The sequence below is a fragment of the Balaenoptera physalus genome (assembly GCF_965194825.1).
Source record: "Balaenoptera physalus genome assembly, chromosome: 4".
NCBI classification, from domain to species: Eukaryota; Metazoa; Chordata; class Mammalia; order Artiodactyla; family Balaenopteridae; genus Balaenoptera; species Balaenoptera physalus.
The window spans coordinates 74,508,472-74,522,601 of record NC_138891.1 but is presented as its reverse complement, the minus strand read 5'-3'; the positions used below and the strand labels follow the sequence as shown (position 1 = coordinate 74,522,601).

The following is a 14,130-nucleotide window of genomic DNA, read 5'->3' as shown; positions in this document are numbered from 1 at the left end:
ATTCATTGTGTGCCTACCGTGTACCTGGTGTTTTTCATGAACCACCTCGTTTCATCCTCTGACAGCCTTCAGGGAAGGTGCCATTATTTCCATTCCCAAGGTCAGACTCTGGCCACTAGAGGAGCCACAGTTTGATTTGGTTCCCTCCATTCACCCCAACCTACCCACACACACAGACTCACAGGGCCTGGGACCCACCCCAGGGACAGGACCAGAACCAGCACCTGACTCCCCATTAGGAGGAAATGGCCGCGTGAGACCCACCTGCAGGAAAGTTGCAGGGTTGGTCTGTGACGGAGAACACTCCCACCCACCCCTCCCCCGCCCCCACCACCCGGGATGAGGCAGGGGGACCAGCCCACCCGCGAGGCTCCAGGGGGCACGGCTGGACCGGGTCAGGCTTGGAGAATTCCCAGGTGGCGGGCGCCCCCTGCAGCCAGATAGGGGTGCTGCAGGGCAGAGGCGGGACTTCGGGCTCACACCCAGGCATTGCTGGGTTTTCACTTCCATCGTCTCCAGCCGTCGCTGTGGCTGTTACGGTTGCCCCATTTTAAGGATGAGAGCAAGGTTGAGTGTCTTGCCTGAGGTCGCAGAGGACCCTGGCTCCTCCCTCCCAGGGGCTTCGTCCCAGCCCTTCAGAGCCCGCCTCATCCACACTCCCTCGCATCGAGGACAGACAGTGCAGCAGGGCAGCTGTAGGATGTAGACAAAGGGTATTTAATGGGCTTGGGGTGGGGGGGGCGGGTCTCAGCACTCCCGCCAGGCGAGTGGGCAAGGGCAGGGCACAGAGGTCTCCACAAGGGGCTCAAGAGGTGAGGTTCGGCAGCGGAGGCTCCTGGCATCTCCCAGCGCGAAAGGGCAAGAGGTAGGCGGAGCCTCGTCTGGGGGCGTCCCGCAGCAGGGGCAGCACCGGGCTGGCGTGGAGCTAAACACACGGTGGGGGGGATGCGGGCTCTCCCTAAGCCCCGCCCCGCAGCCCACCCACTGGGGAGTAAGAAACTGCCCAGACTGTCACCCACCACCCCAGAATGTCACTGCAGGGGCTCTGGAGGGGCTGTGGGTTACCCACCCCTACATCATTCTTAATGCTCCACTTCCACGTGGTTCATAGACTGGGCTTCAGAGTAGAAGGTGCCTTTAAATAAAGGAATTCCCCCCCTCCCACCCCTGCCAATTATAAACCACTGGACTAGTCTCAATCCTCATAAATAGCTGAGGAAACTGAGGCCCAGAAAGGGTAAGTGACTGGCCCAAGGCCACCCAGCAAGTGAGTGGCGTGGCCTTTTCCCTTTGTGTCTCCAGGGACCCCTGGTGTATTCTGGAGGCCTGTGACTCTACTGCCAACACTCTTCAGGCCTATAATCCCCCTCTCCCGAGCTCTAAGTGCTCCAGCTTCAGGGCCAGCCCAACATTGGGGGGCTTCTCCCAACACCTGTGCAATCCGCAGACGCCCCCTCCCAACACACACAGGCACACGTGCACACACACACACACACACTCCTCACCTCCTGGAGGGCTGCAGCCTCACCACTCCCTGGGGGTCCCTTCCCTGGTTTGTCGAGACCCAGAGGTTGGGACTGGGGGCCAGATCCAGGCCCAGGGAGGTCTGGGGGACTGAGCGCGGAGGGGCACATCGGGAAGTGCACGTTCTGCCTGGGCACCCAATCAGGCCCCACCTCTCTCTGCAGCCGGACAGCTTCGGCCATGTACCTGGGGAGCAACAAGCCAGACGCGAGTGGTCGTGGCCCTCCTGGCCCGGTCCCCCTCAGCCTGGGGAGCACACAGCCTGGGCCTGGCCCTGCAGGGAGCTGTCACCAACCTCATGCAGGCTGCCATGCCCCTCTAACCCCATTTCTTAGAGCAAGAGCCCACAGAGGCAAGGAAGGGGAAGCTCCAGAGGCTCCCGCAATGCCCTGGAGACAACTCCAAAAGAAGAAGAATAGTGAGCGTAAGGAGATGGGAGCTATGCTAAGGGGCCAGGGGAGATGACCCAGCTTCACCCCACCCCCCCAGCGCCAGGGGCCACCGCTCAGGCCTCTGGTTTGCCAACTCACTTGGGTCCCAGCGGTGCACAAATTGTTAAATACCAGTTGCTGGCACAGCCGTGGTCGAAGGGGTTGTATCCTTGCAGGTATCGGCACTGGGCGGGGGGGGGGGGGGGTCGAGGACAGGAAGAAGAGCTCAGATCCAGCAGGACTGGGCAGGCCACCCCCACTGGCCCTCCCTGCACCGGTCAGCTCAGCCCAGGGCTGCAGCAAGACTCCAAGGACAGAGGAGCCAGGAGAGTCAGGCGAGGCATCCCCAACCCACTTCTGAGCAGCTCTGGCACTGCACCCACCTCTCCTGCCTGCTCAGGGATCCTTCCCCATCACCTTGTATCCCCTTTCGCACTATCCTCCCCCTCTGTCTCATTTGGCCACACACATCCTCCTGCTACCTCCTTCCAGATCCTTTCGGATCTTCCTTTTGCTGATAAACTGCTCCAAAGACAGTTCCACCGATGTTCCCTCAACTCCTCTACTTTCCCACGTCTCATTCTTTTCTAAAATTGTGCCTTCACTGAACTTCACTATCTGGAAGGACGGTTTGCGGTACCTAATCATATTTCCCTAACCAAAATCACACGGCCTTGGAAATGTGGGCTGAAGCTCCTGAGCATCCAATGCTTGACCGATGTCAAGCCCAAAGGTCAAGTCCTCCCCTGGAAACTCTGGACCAGGTTTTCTCCTCCTCCCCTCCTTCTGCCCATCAGCCTCGCCCCCTCCTCCTTCCCAGCACAGGCTGAGTCTCATGGGGACTTCAAGAGCCTTAGCTACAAAGTGTTTGTCACGTCCTAAAGTGGCCCAAGAGCACCTCTGCCCACCACCAGCTCCCCTGTGTCCCATGCCCTTAACCACTGTGATGTTTTGAGTTCTCCCTACTTTAAGGTGTTTCAAGAATTTAAGGGAAACTGGCATTCTACTCTCAATTTTAATTAAATGGTTAGAAGAGTTTGATTAAATTTACAATCAGAATTTTAAATCTAGAGAAATAAATTTTGATTTATTAGATGTACAAGAAGAATGGAAAAATGTTGATTGCTCAGCGCTTAAAGGAATGGTAATTGTTTAATGAATTCATAAGAACTGACTAATAAAGTAGAGCCCTTCCTCTCCCCATATGGGACCCTCAGACATGAATAGAATCCAACAGCTCGGAAGTTCCCAGACTGTCCTCTCTCACCAGCTTCAGGCTTGGTCTCCTGCTCCAGTTTTGTATCTCAAACGCCCTCATGCTCCACAGGACCAAAACCAAAGTGGGTATCTACTCGCCCCATCTCCTGCCCAATTCCCTGCTGCCTCTGCTCTCTCTCCCCTTCTTCCCCAGGGATCGGGGAGTCAGACTTCTCTCTCTTTCTCTCTCTCCTTCTCTCCCAAAGCATTATGGATTCCTTTGTTTGTAGGTTCACTCATTTGTTCATAAATATTTGGGGACCTCAACACTGTTCCAGGCATTGCTCTGGGGACTGGGGACACACCACAGACAACAAAGCCAGCCTTAACTTTCAGGGTGCTGAGGGCAGTTGGGGAGTGGTCAGGGCAGCACAGAGAGGGGATTGGTGAGAAGAGCAGGCAGCCCGGCCAACACTCCAAGGTGCAGGCAGGGGAGCAGCAGCCCAGGGCAGCAGAGAGAGCTGGACCCTGAGAGGCTGGGGAAGGGCCACAGCAGGTACATTCTGTTTCAGATGCTGCTCTGTGCAGACTGGAAAGATTAGTCTCAGGATTGCCCGCTGGCTTTGGCCACTTGGAGAGTGTAGCATCAGTATGACAGTGAGGACAGAGGCTGGGCTGAAGTGGGCTGAGGAAGGTGAAGAACGACGCTAGTGAGCGCAGCCAATGCTTTCAGCAAATCTGGTTGCGCTGGAGGGGAGAGTACAACAGGGGAGGCCTGTGATATTAAGGGATGTTTGCTTTGTTTTTAAGATGTGAGAGAGAAGAACATGTGTACTGATGATGGGAAGGAATGGCAATAATGATGACCTATGGGGCACTTACTCACACCAGCCACTGTTCTATGTGTCTCACACATATTAACCCATGCTGTCCCCTTTTACGGTTGGGGAAACTGAGGTACCAGATGGCTAAGTAACACAGCCAAGGTCTCCCTGCTGGTGTGTTGTGGAGCTGTGATTTGAATTTATGTGATCTGGCTCCAGAGCCCTTGTGATCTAAGCAAGTGGCCCAGCAGAAGTTGTGGTCAAGGGATGGAGGTAAGAAGGGAATAAAGTTGAGGTGTGTGAAGAATGCCTGAAATGGGTTCTGGTAATGGGAAAGAGCCCTGCCTGGTGAATCACAGAGTGCAGACGACATTTAGGTTTCTTAAGGCTGGAGATCCTGGATTGGGACAGCCCCATCTGAGCAGGGGACGGAGGGCAGGCCTATGGCCTGACCTGGGCTAGAAGAACCATAGGATGTGGGAAGGGAGAATGCTGCCCAGGAGAGGCTGAAATGAGGGACTGAGGCTGGAGAGAGAAGACATGCAGACCACAGGGAGCTGATGAGTCAGGGCTGCACAGAGGAGTCACAGGTGGGCTGGAAACCAAACATGGGTGGGGTGGAGTGATTAAGTGGTGACTGGAAGGATGGGAAATGGTGGGCAAAGAGGGTTCCTCTGTCCTTTCAGCTGTCTCAAGGTCTCCAGCCCCTCCCTCCTTGATGTGACCTATGACATTCTTCCTAAAACAGCCTTTAGTCAAGTCATTGTCAGGTGGAAGGAATCCCATGGCAAGGGTGTTCACTTTTACCACTCGTAATCAACACAGTACTGAAAGTCCAAGACAATGCAGTAAGAAAAGAAAAGGAAATAAAGCCATACACATTGGAAAGGAAGAAATGAAATGGTCCTTTTCATAGATGACATGATTTTCTATGTAGAATCAACAAAAAAAGTATTAGAACTAATAAGTGAGCCTAGAAAAATTGCAAGATTCAAGACTAATATACAAAAATCCATTGTATTTTCTTATAATAATAAACAAATGGAAATGAAATTTTTAAAAATTATAATAGCACACAAAAATGAAATACTTAGAAAAAATCTAACACAATGTAGTCAAGATCTACATGCTGAAAACTGTAAGACACTAATGAAAGAAATCAAAGAAGCCCTAAATAAATGGAGAGTTATACTACTTTCATCGGTTCAAAAACTCAATATTGTTAAAATGTCCATTTTCAAAACTGATCTATAGGTTCAACACAATCCAAGTGAAAATCTCAGCAAACATTTTTTGCAGAAATTGACAAGCTGCTTCTAAAATTTATATGGAAAATCAAGGTAACTAGAATAGCCGACAGAACTTTGAAAAAGAACAAAGTTGAAAAACTCACATTGTATGCTTTCAAGACAATATAAAGCTACTAAGCAAGACAGTATGGTACTGGTAAAAAAAAACAGAGAGTCCAGAAATTCACTTACATCTCTATATTCAATTGATTTTTGACAAATGTTCAAAGGCAACTCAATGGAAGGATAGTCTTTTCAAAAAATGGTGCTAGAACAACCCATAAGCAAAAAAAAAAAAAAAAAAAAAAAAAATCTTGACCCATACCTTGCATCATATACAAAATTTAACCCCAAATGAATCATAGTCCTAAATATAAAACCTAAAACTATAAAACTTCTAAAAGAAAACGTATGAGAAAAATCTTTGTGACCTTGGGTTAAGGAAAGATTTCTTAATTACACACCAAAAGCACAATCCATAAAAGAAAAAACTGATAGGGGGACTTCCCTGGCAGTCCAGCGGCTAAGACTCTGTGCTCCCAATGCAGGGGGCCCAGGTTCAATCCCTGGTCAGGGAACTAGATCGCACATGCCGCAACTAAGAGTTCGCATGGTGCAACTAAAGATCCCACGTGCCACAACTAAAAGATCCCATGTGCTGCAACTAAGATCTGGCAAAGCCAAATAAATGAATAAATAAAAATAATAATAAAAGGAAAATGTATTTAAAAAAAAGAAAAAACTGATAACGTACTTCAAAATTTAAAACTTTTGATCTTTGGCAGACACTGTTGAGAAAAATGAGATGACAAACGACAGACACGGAGAAAATATTTGCAAAACATATGTCTGAATCCTGAATAAATAAAGATTTCTTAAAACTCAATATTAAGAAAACTACCCAATTTTTTTAATGGGCAAAAGACTGGAACAGATATTTAATCAAAGATATACTGATGGCAAATAAGAACATGAAAAGATGTTCAAAATCATTAGTCATTAGGAAAATGCAAATTAAAACCACAATAAAATGTCACTACACATTTATTAGACTGTCTAAATTTTTTAAAAAACTGACAAAGCCAAATGTTAATGATGCAGAGCAACTGTAATTCTCATATATTCCTTATGGGAATGCAAAATGGTACAGCCATTTTGGAAGACAATTTGGCAGTTTCTTATAAAGTTAAACATACAGTTACCATATGACCCAGCAATGCCAGCCTTAAGTATATACCCCCCCAAAAATGAAAACTTGTGTTCACATGCCTGTACACCAATGTTTATAGTGGCTTCATTTATAATCACCACGAATGGGAAACAACCCAAATATCCTTCAATTGGCGAATGGGTAAACAAGCTGTGGCACAGCTATATGATGGAATACCACACAGCAATAAAAAGGAGGAAACTCCTGACGTGGGCAACAACATGGATGAATCTCAAATGCCTTAATGCTAAGTGAAAGAAACCAGACTCAAAAAGCTATGATTACATTTATGTGAGATTCTGAAAAAGGAAAAACTATTGGGATAGAAAACAAATCAGTGGTTGCCGGGGGCTGCAGATAGGGAAAGAAACTGACTCAAAAGGCCATGAGGAAATTTAGCGGGGGGTGGGGGAACGGCGGGTTGGGGTTGATGGAACTGTTCTAAATCTTGGTTATGGCGGTGGTTACAGGACTTATAAGTTGGTCAAAACTCATACAGCTGTGCACTTAAAAGGGTGAGTTTTACTGTAAGTAAAGAAAAAATCCTATCAAGGCTCTCGGGTTTCCACAGCACCAAGATTAAATTATCCACCTGACTTCTTTGCCTTTTAAATCTGGCCAATCCCAGGCAGACCACTTGCCCATGCCACAGCTGCTCCAATTAGAACTGTTTCCTCATCATCCTATCAACATTCCACAGGCTTTCAGGCTTCCCAGCTTTTTTGCAAGCTTTGCCCGTCACTGCAAAGCCCTTCCCTCGATTTATGCCCGTCCGAAACCACTAAATGGCACGTCCTACTCTACACTGAAGTCCTCACTGAACTCTCAATGCTCTCTCTGAGTCTGTGCTACACAACGTAGGCAGGCCCCTCTCCCAGAGTGTTCGCGGGTGTCTGGCGAGGGTTACTCTGATTTCAGGTTCCTTGTCAACACAAGCGCAGGATGCAGCCTTACCTCTCCGCCCATAGCTCAAAATAATGCGCACGCGCCTAGCACACACACCTTCGACGCAGCGCACCCAGGAAGGAGAGTGACCACCGAGCTCCAGGAGGAGGTGAGATTTGAGCTGAATTTGGGTCTGGAAGGGCTAATGAGGCACCTTCGAGAGAAGTCAGGCCATCAAGGACCAGGGCGTTGCATAAAGCGGAAAGTGCGGAAGTCCGGGAGGGGCAAGATGACCACCCACAGCCCGATATAGGGGCGCCCCGCTCGGCCCCACGTACCTTGCCCTCGTGGGAGCGCTCGGCCGCGCTCACCGACATGGCCTGGATGAGCAGCAGCAGGAAGAGTGGCACCAGGAAGCCGGCGGCGGGTACAGCCACCACGATGCTGCGCACCAGCTAAGGAACAGCGCCTCCGGCCAGTCCTCCTTGGCCCCGCCCTTCACCGACCCCGACCCCAAACAGCCCCGCCCACAAGCCCCGCCCACCCTCTCGCTGTGCTCTATCCCAGTGTAAACCTCACCTCACCCTGCTGTCCAGGCCCCTGTGCCACCTCTAGCACTTCCCCACCTCGACCCTGCTAGATGCTCAACCCTTCGCAGTTCCTCCTATCCCCACCCATCTGCCCGACCCTACCCACCGTCACCTAGTCCCAGACTGGTCCTCCCGAGCGGCTTCGCGGAAAACCCCGCCCACCATTACCTCTGCACCGCCCCCCCGTGACCCCCCTCCTCCGCTGTCCCCGCCCTCCCCACAGCTCCCCTCGTGGGTCCCGCAGCCCAGCAGATACGCAATAGCCTTGTCCATGGAGAAGGGCAGGTGGGTCGTGCGCACCAGGAAGATCAGACAGGTGACCAGCATGGCACCTGAGTAGAGGCATAGTGACAGGACGAGCAGCATAAAGAAGCGAAAGTTGCGGTGACCGATGCAGTTATTGACCCACTTGCAGTGGTGATCAAAGTCCTAGGCGAGAGGGAGAGGGGGACCTCGAGGACCCAACCTCTGACCCAGGCTCCATCGCCCCCAAATCTGAGGCCTTACCCCCACCCTCTAAGCCACCTGCCCTTGGCCTCAGGCACTGGCTCCCATTTCTAGGGAGACAGTGAGCCACAAAGTCCCTAACACTGCTGGCATTTCTGTGGTTAGAGCACCATACGGCTCTGTGGCTCACATAGTTTCATGTCAAGAGGGCTTTAGAGCCGGGGCCTGCTGGTCTTCTCTGGGACACATCCTGGTGTAACTTCAGGCAGGACATAGAATATCTCTGGGCCTCTGTTTTCTTATCCACTGGATGAGCCTAATAATAACACCCTTGCCCAGCCAGTCTCCCAGGGTTGTAAGGACCAGTTAAGACAGCACATTGGTAAACTGTTGCAGGCTGTGCACTTAGAGCCCAGGAGACCAGGAGACCCTCTGGCCTGGACAGCCAGAAGAGGACAGGCAAAGTTCCCCTGACCAGGCCTGCAACCTGCCTGAGGGCCTCGGGCATCTAGTGTCAGTGAGCCCTCGATAGGTCAGGGGTATCTTTCCTTCCCCTGGCCTGACCAGGCCCAGCATAGATGTGGATGCCCCTCTGCATGTCAGCACCAGTGCAAGAAAGGGCCAGCCTCCCAGGAAAGGTGCAGGCACAGCGGCAGTGACTTGTATGAGTGACCAGGAGTGACTGGGAATTACTGCCACCCGTGGTCTTTAGCAGTCCTGGAAGTAGTTTCACACCGACCACAGGCCCCCGTGTGAGTGGGCCTCCTGGTCCCAGGCAGGTGCTGGGAGGGTAGGTGGGCAGGCGAGAGGGGCACTTACCTCCACACAGATGTTGCACTGGGGGCAGTGGTAAGTCCGGGGCGGGCGGTGGAAGCAGCACTTATGGCACCACTGCAGGCGGAAGGCCCTGTGGTTCACCCATACCACATGCACCATCATGGGGCCCTGTTCATTGGAGCCTAGCATGGGAAAAGGATTGAGCAGCAACAAGAGGCCCTTCCATCAGTCTGCTGCAGCAGAAGGGTGTGGGCACGCAGCCCCACAGCATCACTGGGCTCCAGGAAGGGTGGGGACCAGGTGGGCAGGGGAATCCTTAGTCCCCATTGAGTAAGCTGGCCAAGCTTAGAGAGGCTGACAGTCAAAGGGAAGGTGGGTTTCCAGCCCGAGGAGTTCTTTGAGAACTCAGGCCTTTGCCACTGTGAGCGATGCTTTAAGGAATCTGTGTGGTAGGAAGGAGGAAGAGAAAACTGAGTGGTTGTGAAGAGCTAGCTTCTCTACCCAGCCTCCCCTAGCCCTCCCCTCCAAGGCAACTGGAAAACCTCCAAAATTCTGTTTTTCCACACCTCCGTGGCTCGAGAAATGAAGTGCCAGATGCAGGGCTTGAGCACAGGAGGACATGGGGTGAAGGGGTCCTGAGACCCCAGGCGGGGAGATGGAAGGAGCACTTTAGGAGTCATCCCAGCAGGCAGGAGCCCTTCGGGTGCTGCCTCCTTCTCCCAGGGGGCCAGTGTCTCACCTTGATGCAAGATGCCAGGGTCTGAGAAGTTGAGTGAAACGAGACTGAAGAAGGTGAGGATAAAGAGGAGGCCTGTGATGACGGGAAAGGCCCATTCCCCGTTCTGGGCCAGCCACCTGCAACTGAGACCAGAGCAGGAGTCAGCCCTGATCTGGGGTGGCCTGAAGCTCCCCCCAGGACCCAGTCCACCCAGTCAGGACCCACAGACCATAAATCCTGGTCTAAATATCCAGGCTAGTGACAGATCCATAGAGATTCCACCAAAGGTCATTGAGTATTACCAGCCACCCACAGCTCCCAGATGCACCAAGCACTCTATACCTCTGTGCCTTTGCACATTCAGTTCCCTCTGCCTAGAACCTCTTCCTTTCCCTGACCCCCCTTCTGCACTCTCCCTGCCTCCGTACTATCGTTATGTGTTTTCCTTTCTGTTGCTCTGTAAGAAACCTGTCAGCTTGTGTGGGAGACTTACGGGAATGCGAAGAAGAGGCCACTGAAAACGACCAGCAGCACCACGTTGAAAGCAGCAAATAGGCTCGGGAGGATCCAGGGGAGCGGCGCCTGAGGCGGGCGATGAGGCTCCTTCAAGAGCGGCATGGCTGGACGTCCCATGGCCCAGGGGAGATTAGGGCCCCCAGGCTCTCTCCCCACTGCTGGTTCCGGGATCTCCATGGCCACAGCAGCCTCAGAAGCCACAGCCCAGGGTGGAGAGAAGGAAGTCCCAGTGTGACATCACAGAGGCTGAGGAGAATGGGGGCTAGGGGCTGTTCAGCAGCGCTGTCTGCCACCTGTGACCGTCACTTCCAACAGCAAACCATACCCCTACTTGTGCTGGGGACTGAGAGGTCCTGCCCCTGCGAGGTTCGAGACTACATGAGATTAGAGAAACAGGTGGGGAGAAGGTGGGTGATGCTACTCACCCTTTCAGGCTCAGTGCTAATCAAAGCAAACGGTGTTCATTGCTCTATCTCCATTTTTTCCTTGTTGTTGTTACAAAATTGCACTTTGGGGGAGGAGGCAGCTAAATCTTCCCTTGTTTCCAGGGTTGGCTTCACAACGCAATTCTGGTCAATGGGACATAAGTGGATGTCGGAGGGTTTCTAGAAAGGCTTTTGCTTTCCTGATAACAGGGGGAAAAGACACAGTTGGTGCAGCTTTGCCCCTTTCTTCCTGTTTTGAACCTAGACATGCTGCCTTGGTCCACCTCGACCCATTAGGCAATAAGTCAACATGGGACACGAACAGAATGACAATAATGACACTGAGTCACTGCCCCAGCCTTGAACTGCCTCCCTCTGAGCTGTTTATTATGTGAGAAAATAACTGGGTTTTCTGTTACATACAACTGATATTTGTCATTTATTTTAGTCACTGAGCATCTGAACCCCTCTGTGTTTGGAGGATCCCTGAACTGTAAGTCTTGATGAAGGGCAAGGACTCTTTCTCCATCCCAGCTGAACCTGAAAATGCCAGATACTTGCATTCGAAGCCTCTCTTGGAGCTAGCACACAGGCCTGTGACTTGGGCGCCACCAATTAGCCTCAGATCTGCTACCACCAACCAACTGAGGAGTCCACTGAAATGCGGCAACTGTCCTTTTAAAACTTAAGATCATGGCCTCCGATTAGAACCTTCCAACTGCTTCCCTGCCCACTCAGAGTAAAGTTCAAAGTCCTTACCATGGCCTTCAAGGCCCTCCCTGATCTGGCCCCACTAACTTTCTGACCTCATTTCCCAACACTCAGCCCCGTACTCACTCCACACTCGCCAGGCACACTGGCCTCCATGCTGTTCCTCAAACACACGTGGTATAGTCCAGTCCTGGGTTCTTCACACTTGCTCTTCTTTTTCCCTGGAATTCTCTGCCACATATATTCACAGAACTTGCTCCCTCACTTCATTGTATTCTTTGTTCCAGCGGTGCCTTCTGCCGTTATCCACATGCCTGCATCTCCAACTGTTTCCTTACGATAGATTCCTAACAGTTGGATTTAGGCCCAATGAATGCGAATATTGAAAACATATTTCAGAGTCGAGTCGTTGCCTTACCCGACTTGGACGTGTCTCTTGCCTGCGTCCACTCTTCGCGTCCTGTCATTCCAGTCTTGTGCTGCCCAGTGCCCGCCCGCAGGATGGCCCATGAGCAGATCTGCTACTCGGACAAGTACTTCGATGAGCACCACGAGTACTGGCATGTCATGTTACCCAGAGAACTTTCCAAACAAGTACGCAAAACCCATCTGATGTCTGAGGAGGAGTGGAGGAGACTTGGGAGTCTAGGCTGGGTTCATTACACGGTTCATGAGCCAGAAGCACACCTTCTTTGCTTCATACGACCTCTTCCAAAAGGTCAACAAAAATGAAGTATATCTGGGGATCATCAATTAAATCTTTTTCAAATTTAATGTATATGTGTATATAAGGTAGTATTCAGTGAATACTTGGAAAATGTACAGATCGTTCATCCATATCTGTGCATGAGCTGTATTCTTCACAGCAACAGAGCTCAGTTAAATGCAACTGCAAGTAGGTTAACTATAAGGTGGTTAAGATAAAATTTCTTCTAGTCTTTTTCTCTTAATATAAGTGCCTGTTTGACTTTACCTGTTACTTTTGTTAAATAAAGTTTATATGTCACATTTAAAAAAAATTTTAAGTAAAACATATTTTACATAATTTAAAAATGCTTTCTAGAGAGTTTGTGCACGTTTATACTATTATGACCATACCCACATCATAATACTAACACTATAATTAGGTATTAATGTAAAATAATTTCCCCAATTTTATAGAGGACAAATGATAACTTGATCTTTTAATTTATATCTCCTTAAATTACTTATGAAATTAAATATTTTTATATATCTATAGGTCATTTTATTGTAGTTGTTTTGTGAATTGCCTTTGTACATCGTTTGCTTGCTCACATTTCAAATGTAGAAGTATTTTTCTCTTTTTTTTATTGCAGTAAATATACATAACATAAAACTTATGTTATGTATAAACCATCACTACTATCCATTCCAGAACTTTTTCATCATCCCAAGTGGAAGCTCTGTACCATTAAACAATAACTCCTCATTCCCTCTCTCCCCAGTTCCTGGTAACCACTGTTTTACTTCCTATCTCTATGAAATTTGAGTATTCTAGGTACCTCACAGAAGTGGAATCATACATCTGTCCTTTTGTATCTGCCTTTTTCCACTCAGCGTAATGTCCTCAAGATTCACCCTTGAGCTTCAGCAGTCTTGGAAGTTGGTATGTTGTAGCATGTATCAGAATTTCCTGACTTTTTAAGACTGAACAATATTTAATTGTATGTATATGCCACATTTTGTTTATTCATTCATCCTAAATGTTGATGGACATTTAGGCTGTTTCCACCTTTTGGCCATTGTGAATAATGTTGCTATGAACATGGGTGCACAAATGTTTATTCAGGTTCCTGCTTTCAATCTTTTGGGTCATATGGTAATTCTATGTTTAGTTTTTTGAGGAACTGCCATAGTATTTTCCATAGCAGCTGCATTATTTTACATTCCTGCTAACAATGGACAAGGGCTCCAATTTCTTCGCATCCTTGCTAACAATTTTTGTTTTCTTCTGTTTTTGTTTTTGTTTGTTTTTTACAATATCTAGCCTAATGGGCATGAAATGGTATCTCATTGTGCTTTTGATGGGAGTGTTGGGTTTTTCTTTCTGATTTGCAGGAGCTCTCTTATATTAAAAGTTTTGGTTGTGTTTATTGCAAATATGTTCCCAATTATTGTTTGCCTTTTAATTTTGCATGCAATATTTAGTGTATAAAGTTTTTGTTGTTTTTATATAATCAAATCTATGGATCATTTCCTTAGCATCATCTCACCTTATTTCTATGTCTTTCCCCTCCTTCTATCTGATAAATATTTAACTATATTTCCTGTTTTCTTAGGTAACGGTCTATCTAATCGTGTATTTTCCCCATGTTGTTATAATCAGTTGTTCCGGCGTCATTTATCAAATAAGCTTTCCTTTCCCTCTTACGACAGATACTAAGTTCTTCATGTGCACTAAGATCTTCGGGTAACACTATGAGGTGCCTCCCAGAACCCCCTTCAGGAATGAAGATCTTATCCCCCCAGTGGCTAGAAAACAGCCTCAGCTTTGGGGATTGCCTCCCCTAAAGAAAATTGCCTCACCCAGGGTCCCACCTCCTTCCAAGGGCAGGTTGCATCCAA

The 14,130-nt window shown here is 49.2% G+C and overlaps 2 protein-coding genes and 1 pseudogene across 3 annotated transcripts in view; 1 reads left to right on the top strand and 2 right to left on the bottom strand.

Moving 5' to 3' along the window:
- Positions 1 to 7,807, bottom strand: part of TFRC (transferrin receptor) — a 116,494-nt gene extending 108,687 nt beyond the window's left edge. The window contains exon 1 of the mRNA XM_082458595.1: positions 7,699 to 7,807. The gene's annotated coding sequence lies outside the window, so the exon portion shown is untranslated. The remainder of the gene's footprint in view (positions 1 to 7,698) is intronic.
- On the bottom strand, positions 697 to 11,291 carry ZDHHC19 (zDHHC palmitoyltransferase 19). Its single transcript, XM_082458724.1, has 8 exons — positions 10,386 to 11,291; positions 9,914 to 10,035; positions 9,217 to 9,356; positions 8,207 to 8,379; positions 7,699 to 7,804; positions 2,055 to 2,140; positions 1,506 to 1,710; positions 697 to 925 (listed from the first exon to the last, which is right to left on the bottom strand). Exons 1-8 carry the CDS (start codon positions 10,583 to 10,585, stop codon positions 806 to 808), a joined length of 1,152 nt encoding a protein of 383 aa, XP_082314850.1. The 5' UTR covers positions 10,586 to 11,291; the 3' UTR covers positions 697 to 805.
- Positions 11,292 to 11,906: 615 nt separating this feature from the next.
- On the top strand, positions 11,907 to 13,825 carry LOC309659220 (cyclin-dependent kinases regulatory subunit 2 pseudogene; annotated as a pseudogene). The gene has a single exon. The product of its transcript is annotated as a cyclin-dependent kinases regulatory subunit 2 pseudogene (transcript).
- Positions 13,826 to 14,130: the final 305 nt, after the last annotated feature.

Bases quoted from the DNA above. Each gene is read 5' to 3' on its own strand.
- ZDHHC19 (XM_082458724.1), bottom strand. From the start codon at position 10,585: ATGGAGATCCCGGAACCAGCAGTGGGGAGAGAGCCTGGGGGCCCTAAT. The intron at 9,357-9,913 runs GTGAGACACTGG...TTCCCATGCTAG, and splicing joins CCCTGGCATCTTGCATCAAG to GCTCCAATGAACAGGGCCCC. The intron at 1,711-2,054 runs GTGAGTTGGCAA...GTTGCTCCCCAG, and splicing joins TGTGCACCGCTGGGACCCAA to GTACATGGCCGAAGCTGTCC.